Below are 9,748 nucleotides of genomic sequence, written 5' to 3' on the forward strand. Positions count from 1 at the left end.
CGTAATACATTTTCAAGGTTCTGCTTCGAAATGAGCACACTTTTGAAAAAACGGTTACTATTTTTACACGAATGTCCCAATGCATTAAAAATGTTCATTGTAATAGGGCAACTGAGTTAAGATTTTAGTACTGCATCTAGGGGATTAATGTGGGCATGGCAACTTTTCAGCTATTTTTTTAAAAAGTACTCAAAATATGAAGCAGAGCCATTAGAAGGTGATGAAATTTCAAAGAAATAACTTCGAGGCCCCCAGCCATTCCTACCCCTAAATTTAGACGCATGCATCTATCTCCAGGATTATCTATCGTTCGAAATAGACAAAATCATTTTACAACCTGCCTTTAAATTAGGAGTGTTTTTTTTAATGAGCTTATGAACTAGATATTTGTGTTTCAAGTTATCCTGTTTAAAAATACTATCTTCAAATATCACAGGCAAACAGCTCATTTGTTTATAACAATAGTAATAATTATTTTGTATGAATAATTTACAATTGGATACCTTACTGTAGTCTGCACATTAAAGGGATACATGGTTAGTCTGGATAATGTTCAATGCAAAAGTGCCTATATGTATATCCACTTTTAATGTAGTTCTCGTATCGGCGATGTTTCATGGTTCTTTAAACCCGCAAAGAACAAATCGTCAGATTTATTTTTGAGCATATCCTTTATCCAATGACTTATATAACGGCTAAAGAAAATGGCCCTGAGCTTGCTTCTGTGCGATCCATCTATACCGTACGAATCAGCAATACAAAACACGACATTTTTCGACTATAGGTAACGTATACATGCAGTTCCTAAAAACTCTGTACCTAAAATGCAATAAACTATGGGCGAAAAAGAATATGTTTCTTAATTTAAGAAATCCCACCTTTATGTATAAGAAGTAGTACACACACTGTTATGTATACTAGATGCCCCAGGCTCAAGTGTCTGGACTTTTATGGCTGTATACATTTTTTTTTAAATGAACCGAAAATTCCTTTTCCAAAAATGAGCTGAAGTTTTAGTTCTTGGGTTATACAATATGTAGGCTGGACCAATCAGGAGTGCGGTTTAAACAAACGTGCGTAGGTAAGCGTGAGTCCAGCTCGGTGTCATTGAAGAGAGTGCCGTGGTGCACAGTGGGATGAAATAAAAATACGAGGTTCAAAATAACTTGTCAAGGCAAAACTTTGAATTGTCCAGCCAGTCAAGATAAGACTTACGATTGCCCATTCAGTTAAGGCAAAACTTGGGATTGTCCAGCTACGCAAGGAAGTACTTAATATTTTCCAGCCAATTAAGGTAAGACTTTAGATAGCCCAATCAATCAAGGAAATACTTTAGATTGCCCAGCCAATCAAGGAAAGACTTTGAATTGTCCAGCCAATAAAGGCAAAACTTTGTATCGCCCAGCCAATCAAGGCAAGACTTACGATTGCCCATTCAGTTAAGGCAAGACTTGGGATTGTCCAGCTACGCAAGGCAGTACTTTATATTTTCCAGCCAATTAAGGCAAGACTTTAGATTGCTCAGCCAATCAAGGAAAGACTTTAGATTGGCCAGACAATCAAGGAAAGACTTTGAATTGCCCAGACAATAAAGGCAAGACTTTGTATCGCCCAGCCAGTCAAGGCAAGACTTTGAATCGCCCAGTCAGTCAAGGCAAGACTTACGATTGCCCAGCCAGTTAAGGAAAGACTTACGATTGCATGTCCAATGAAGGTGAAACTAATTGCTTGTTTTCTTATGGAAACGTTCGCGCTTCATGTCAAACGATCGTTGAAGAGACTTTCGTTTATGACTAGTATGGTCATTATCATTTCTTTGCAAAGACAGCAATAGTCGGCCATCATTTTTACATTGCATCGACCTTGCTAATGTTGCTCTTTTTGGTGAAAGTCTTGATGAAAGCGTTCGCCCATTTCTTCACTGAATGCTCCAACATTTTCTGGGAAATAATCCAAATGAGATTTGATAAAATGTAATTTTATACTCATTAAACAACATAATCTTTTAAAATTCCTTAAAATACTAGATACAATAGTTCTAAACTTTGGATCTCGATTGTTCCCTACAAATTTCTGTACAACATCTTTGAAACTCAACCATGCATCCCTTTCAATAGATATCATGGTTTTGATAAAGTCATCATCTTTGATAAGTTTTCTTATATCAGGCCCAACAAAAATACCATCCTTAACTTTAGCAGGACTTAAATGCGGAAATCTAGATCTGATATAATTGAAACATTCTCCTTCGGTATTTAGGGCTTTCACAAATGGCTTCATTAACCCTAGTTTTATATGGAGTGGTGGCAATAATACTTTCTTTCTGTCAACAAGACTTTTATAAACAACATTATAATGACCAACTGTCCACTATAATCTGTCTGGCCCTTTCTCCGTTATCCAATGTACATCCCTTACACGACTGTTCCAAAGGCAAAGAAAACAAGGGTATTTAATGTTTCCTGATTGTAAACCTATTATAAGATTTATCATTTTGAAGTCACCACAAATAAGCCAATTATGGACATTGTATTTTATTTTTACCAGGAGTAATTGGAAAGCATCCTAAGATTCTTTCAGTGTAGTTGAGTGACCTATTGGAATTGCAGCGTACTTATTTCCCTTATGTAATAGTACTGCTTTCAGACTTTCTGTAGACGAATCTATGAAAAGACGCCATCTTCTGGCGCAAATAAGTTTATTTTATATGAATTAATGAGTCCTTCGATATCATTACAATACACAATCCCACTGTCGATTGAAAAGTACTTGATAAACTTTTCTTCTCTATTTCTGTAAACAGTTACTCTAGTGCCAGGTAACAATAGTTTTCTCTCTTTGAGCCTTGAAGCGCAAAGCTCAGCTTTATCTTTTGGAAGATCAAGGTCACGTAGAAAATCGTCTAATCCGTCTTGGTAAAAAAATTTAGGACTTTCATCATCTGATTATTCCAAAGAAGAATCTTCAGTTGCATTAGGATCATCAGTATCCATTGATTCGTGAGTTGATCGGTCACTTTTGTTTTCAGAGTGATGTCTAATACCAATATTGGCTGGTGTAACACTTTTTACATCAGGATAAACGATCTTCTCCAAATACTTTTTAGAAAAACCTCCTGTTTTGCATAATCAAAAGTAACAATCAGTATCATGATCGTTGGGCTTGCGCCAAACAGGTGCTTGAATAACAGTCTGCGTCTTGGTACTTTCATCTTCCCAATTTGACAAATTTAATCTACAAGCATGACAAATTGAGGTTATTACCCACGGTTTACCCAAATTTTTCATTGAAGTCTCATAACAGTTGAAGTATGACATTTTTATCGAATCATTAATTGATCGACGGTATTTCTCCATTTCATACTTTCCACAAACGTGACAAAACGTATTAACTTTCTTAGCGCAAGGAGTTCTTGAACTAATTTTTTTTTCTTCTAATGAACAGTAACGTGGAAATTCTAAAACTCACTATATACGAAAATCACGATTGACACGAAATGTAACCGCTAGACAGTTTTCAAATATAAAAAGAATTTTATTACCTACGCATCCGACCGTTATCCCGCCACTCAAACGTGATTTCTAACACGGAAAGATTTGTAGCAAAGAACGAATTTCATCACCTACGCATAACACGTCATAAAAGCGTCGCCAGCTCAGTGAGCCAGCTAGGGATCGAAGACTGCCTGCGTCGCAGAACGGCGCGCACATACAGCGATTGTGAACATTAAAATGCGCACAGAGTGCACAGTAGCATTCCGCACAGTCCGTCTTCTTTTGTTTTATCAATGTGCGAAGTTTGGTTCCAAACGACTGCACGCTCTTTTGTTGGTATTTTGTGCGGGATCCTTTGTTCTTTTTTAAAGCCCTAAATTGTGGCCGCCATATTGGATCTTCTAGGGGTTATAACAAAAAACTGACACCGTCAATAGAAAGGGCACCCTCGAAAACCCCTGAGATAATATTTTGAAGAAAAAATATCGTGCCGTTAGCAATAGAGAATGCGTTGTATAGATCTGAACACCTCAGCGTTATTGGGTTAAATCGCTAAAATAAAAAATTTCAAATTACAATATTTTTGTGAAAAATAAAGATATCTTAATAAATCCAAGTAAGTTTGAAAGGGAAAGATTAGTACTTTCAAATTCCATATTAGGTTTTGTGATAGACATTTTTCTTGTTTGGTTACATAACCTCAAGAACAGCTAAAAACGCCTTTTTTGCACTTTTAGGTTAGGATATCTTGAAAACCTAATGTACAGGAGCAATTTTGAGCTCGGATTCGGATTCAGCGCATCAAAATCCTTCGGAAATGTTAGGTATGGTCTCTGGCTTTAAAATTTGTCGGCCTGTGTTATTGTTTTATCGATTATTACAAAAAAATTCAAAGTTGTCCCTTTGTTTACATGTCCTGTCGGTCCCACGCATATTTAATTTGTTTTCATATAACAAAAAATATTAATATCAATGTAAATTTGTGTGAGATTTCTTATTCGGATAGTTTTTCAATCAATTTCACCGGTAGAGAATTAAATAGTCAATTTGGCTTTTCGTAAAATTAGTTAAACTGTGGTCTCAGACACGCATACCTTAATTATATGTCCTATCGGTCCTGCTTAAAACTGCTTAATTACTTGAGAAATATCAAAAAATAAGGTCAGATCTGGATTCAGTGAGTAAAAATGTACAAGTATTGATTTTTAATAAATTTATAAGGTTATTTTTCATACCCACAAACATGAAATATTATTAAATTTTCCATCTGCGAGATCTCCTGTCGGTCCCAGTCTCGAGTTTCGAGATTAGTCGTACGTCAGTGATGAAACGTGGAGCGCTAGCATTCCGCAGACTTCAAATGCACGACGGTGCATTGTGATTGAAAAAATCGTTCTAACGCGAGTTTGTAGCAAAAGTGCTAATTGAATTAAAAAAGTTATTCTGACTCACCCAACAACGGAAGGTAAAGGTTGTTATTGAGATCCGTTGAGGTTTATTTGATTAATCATGGTAAATCGTATTTTTTAAAATAATTTCCATAAAAGCAACAGCAAGTGAATGACAAGGTGGTACGTCATTGTATTTTATTATATTTTTATTAAATTTTATGTAAATCTACTGAGAACTAATTAGTTTGCACGATTTCACTATGTTCAGAATATATGAGCCATTCCCAACATTGTTATAATTTTTAAATAATAATTTTAAATTTTGTTTGCGGTCACGCTTATGTTCCATTATCTGATAGTTAGTACTATAAGATAAAAAAAGATTTAAAAATTCATAAGAATGTTGAAGTTCACAAGAATGTTGTTGCAAGGAAACAAATACAAAGAATTATTTTTAAGCTATGTAAGAATGTCGAGCATTCCAATTTCATATGAGCGCACTGCCCAAAACAAATTTTTTTTAGATATTCTTTAAACTGTGGTAAATTATAGTACTATAGGACAATTTTCCAATCAAATCTTATTGCATCAAAACCAAACCAAATTAGGTTTATAATTAATGGATTCAAAAGAAGATTTTGCAACCCTTACGACCGTGGTATCCATTTATAAAAAATATGTGCCTTTTCTATAATTGTTAAACATTACAAATTTAAAGAAAACTTAGAATATTCCAAAGAATATTTCCTTTAGTTTTCATTTAAAAGTATTAAGATCTTCGTCTTTCAAAGCGAATTGAGTTGAAAATTTGTAGCAGATTTTTTCTGAAAAATCTAGTTTTTTGAATGGTTATAGATACTTCTTTCAAGAGGAAAGAAGATGCGATAAGATATTGCCTACAATGGTGAAAGTTTAAAAATTTAATTTTCGAAAAATGATTTTTAAGCCATCGACAGCCAACTCAAAAGTCCATGAGTATTCTCAATGGTGTTTTACTATTCTGAGGCTAATCCGAGTGATTCAATGTAAAATTATTAAATTTCAAACGCTTTTTATTTGACAATATCTCATTTATACAATTTGAATCAGAAATTACAAATGTTTAGCGATTTTAATTCGAAAATGTAATTACTTCTATGCTTGAAGTATTGTTACAATAATTTAAATGAAATTTAAAACTAATTACCTTTCCTCTTTGATTTCAACCCATTGAAACATCTGCACTCTTCTTTTTAATTTAACGCTGTCAACTATGATTCCATATTCTGGTTCGGTTAATGGCTCTAACACTTCCAAAGGTCCTGATAAGTAAACCAAATGACCTTCATATTCGGACTGAAGCTTTGATGAATAAGAGAGTATTACAACATTATTTAAAGCTTCATCAAGAGAATGAGCCACTTTTACAGCTTTACCCTATGATAATGAAATAATATTAATACAACTGCAATTTTCATCCGTTTCTTCAATAACGGTTTAAATATTTTAATTTAAATTAATACCTCGTTCCAAAAGAGAAGAGACATGCCAATTACGAATAGGATAAAGCCAATAATAGCAGTGAACCTTGACTCTTTTAATTGTTCAAATACTGTAATTGAATTATGATTAACACCTGGCGGCCTGATATCTTGATTCACATGTCTCATATGATTACCAGTTACTTCAGGAACTGTACCATTTTGCTATATCAAATACAAAAGTTGTTTAAACATCATACTGTATATAAAAGTATATCTATTACTAGAAAACACCTATTATGACGGTCGTGAAAATCAGTAACTATTGCGTAATCGTCCAGTCGGCTAGATGAATGTCAACAACACTTCTTTAATACTAAAGAAAAGTTAAATTAGAAAACACTATTTCATTTTTTAATTGCTACCACTCAATGTTTCAGTTTAAATATGAGATTTAACAAAACCAAAAATTTTCTCAAGAATGTATCAGAAATAAAATCGCGAAGGCCCAGGAATTGTAATTGGAAAGTAAAAATTCGATTCATTTTTAATTTAAAAGAAATGTCATTTCATGATGAACATGATATTGTGGTATTTATAACATAAAAAACCCTTATATTTAAGGGCGTTGGAACGGTGTGTGAATAATGGACAACAATTTGTAGAATTGCCATAATATTAGTAATTATAGACGTGAATTCAGATAATTTCAGTTATAACGCTGTAGGGGAAACAACTCAGATATTCGTTCTAATAAAGCCCAAAGAACTCCGAGGGGGGAAAATAGAACGTAGTAAATCGAGGAATTTCGTCAGGGTTACGCCTTCGTCTAGGTCGGCCCACTGCGATTTTTCAGACTTGACACTAGCATTAATATTGTGCGAGCGTGACAACACTTTTCTCAATGACAGCGAACATTTCGTGACATTACATATTTGGAGCGTGAAAGAAAAATAAGTGGTGTGAACTTATTAGCTTGCAAATTCCGAAAAACTTTTTTTAGCATCATTGAAGACGTGACCAGAACAAAGATATTATAGACCTAGATGCGATACATCCTTAGTAAACCTATTATAAATTGCAATAACTAAGAAAATGCCATTGGCTAGGAAGAGACATAGCTGTCTCCATCTCTTTTTAACCAATTGTATTTTTTTAGTTCTTGGTACTTATTATAGGTTCGCTAGTGATGTGCCGCATCTAGACTTATATTTCATCAGAAAATAAAGCGAAAACATGCAATCTTCCAGATAATTGTCAATCGTCATTAATGTCTTGTGTAGTTCATGTTGGAAAATAAGCAAAGGGGAAAACTCAATCCCGTAATGTGCTGAGCTGTAGTATTATGCTATGCGGCAATGGCGTATGTCGTCAAGATTGGAGCACTTGTGTAGTCAGGATCGGTTCACCGTGATTGTGTGCGTTAAGGCGCGTGTCCGATCGAAAAAAAAGTTTGGCCACATTTTTTTTCAATCGGTTTGTTGACATCGCTGCGTCAGTTTCCGAAGCTACAAAACGCCAATAACGTGAACTCTGATTAAACCAACAAACAAACAACCGATTGGGGCAGCAAATTCGATTTTTCATTTCATTAATTTCAATCCACTGATCACATAATAACAATGAGCATGAAGCATTGTTTGTACGAATTACCAAATATTACTCACATCTGAATAGCCTAAAAATCGGCCGACTGCCGACGTTGGTCGACGTTTTTTTGACGTACTGACGATTCAAACCGTAATAGTGGCGTATCTCTCCGACAGTAAATTTATTCAAGAGTATTTAAAAAAAATCAATTCGGTTGAAAATTGACGAGTCGTCGATTTTTTGCACGAACAAATCTAAAATACCCCACTGTGCGTCTGGTCGTGTCACCACTGCGACGTATGTGACGGCACCAATTAGTTCTCTAGACGGAAGCGAGTTCATCTTCTCAGTGTCTGAAGGTGTGTCGAATTTAATTCCATTAACGAATGGGGTCTTGAATGGCTTGCAATTTTTGATGTCGAATCTTAATACAACTACTTTGATGTATCCAGTTTGACTTAACGTGATTTCCCCCTTTGTTGGGTTAATCTCGATTCCTAGACAGTAGCTTGCCGCTCCGAGAGCCTTGACATCAAGGTGATCCGAAAGCTTCTGTTTGGGTTTTTGAACTCTTTCTGGATTGCATGACGGAATCAGGATGTTGTCGACGTAGGTCGGTTTCTTTTCTTAAGTGTCTGTGTATAGGCACGTACCCTATTTTTATATTTTAAACCGAATAATTTTAAAACTTGGTTTATTTTGCGTGCCACTGTCGACCGGATTGAAATATGGTATAAATCACCTTTCGCACTTTACAAACCTTTTCTCCTGATTTGAGTGCGTTAAGCAGCTTGTTTGCTTTACATAGGATTTCCTAGTCAGTTTCAATCTTAAATATTTCTTCCAGAGTCTCATGCAACATCTCGAATTTCTTCACGCAGATTAATGTATAATGAATGTATATCTTCATTCAGATAAGCTGCTGTAATGTCTAGATATGAGACCACAAAATCAAATTTCGGTGCAAGTACCATGAGTATTCGGAGTGATTCAATTCTAGCTACGGGAGCAAAGTTGTCGATAAAATCAATTCCCGGTCTGTCAAAACCGAAAAATGGCGGTTCATCATCGTCTTTTGGATAGTTTGTTTTTGTATTGCTTTATCAATTTTATAGTTTTGTAATTTTTCTATATAAGGATTTGTTAAATGTTTTTTAATTCCTTTTTTAAATTATCTTTATGTGCTAGGACGTCTTGGGGTTGAATGTGAATCTGTTGTATCTTTTTGATTAAGTCAATAAAGTTGAAGAAGCGTGTTAGGTTTTAAGTTGATGAGTTTCTTGCGTTAACAATCGGTATGAATGGTATGTTGTTTATGTGGATTTTTCGAAGTCCGTAAAGAATTGACAAGATAGGACCAGTAGGTATTAATTTAGATATTATTTTGCTATTGAGTTTAGAGTCTTTTAGATTGGTTTTTGTTTTGGTGACTATTACTTTTGCGGGATCTTCTTTAAAATTTGTATGTATATTGTCAATTATAAAGTTCATGATTTTATTCTTATAGTCTTCTTTACTCATTATTATTGTTGTGGTGCCATTGTAATAGTTGAGCTTTGCGTAAGACGCTGGCCATCCTACGTCGTATGTCATTCGCTTTCTCGCGTGGAAGGATATACACAGACTGTGAAGTTTAAATTACTGATGATTTATACTTTCGGAATTTTGGAGGGAGCTACTGCAAAATAATGTCCTTTCGATGAGCCTAATATCATTTCATTGTGGACATGATGATCAGAGATGTTTTTACTGTTTTAGTGGTGTATACCTTAGGGACCGTTCACAAACTACGATACCGTTTTTCAGTCATTTT

The 9,748-nt window shown here is 34.8% G+C and overlaps 1 protein-coding gene across 5 annotated transcripts in view; it reads right to left on the reverse strand.

The window, feature by feature from the left end:
- Positions 1 to 9,748, reverse strand: part of LOC117167006 (transmembrane protein 43 homolog) — a 71,794-nt gene that overhangs the window by 1,225 nt on the left and 60,821 nt on the right. For all 5 annotated transcript variants that reach the window (XM_033351549.1, XM_033351551.1, XM_033351552.1 and 2 more), the window contains 2 exons: positions 6,388 to 6,570; positions 6,072 to 6,301 (listed from right to left, as the gene is read on the reverse strand). In XM_033351549.1, coding sequence (XP_033207440.1) covers positions 6,072 to 6,301; positions 6,388 to 6,570 — 413 coding nt within the window. The remainder of the gene's footprint in view (positions 1 to 6,071; positions 6,302 to 6,387; positions 6,571 to 9,748) is intronic.

This window comes from Belonocnema kinseyi, chromosome 2, assembly GCF_010883055.1.
Source record: "Belonocnema kinseyi isolate 2016_QV_RU_SX_M_011 chromosome 2, B_treatae_v1, whole genome shotgun sequence".
Classification (NCBI taxonomy): domain Eukaryota; kingdom Metazoa; phylum Arthropoda; class Insecta; order Hymenoptera; family Cynipidae; genus Belonocnema; species Belonocnema kinseyi.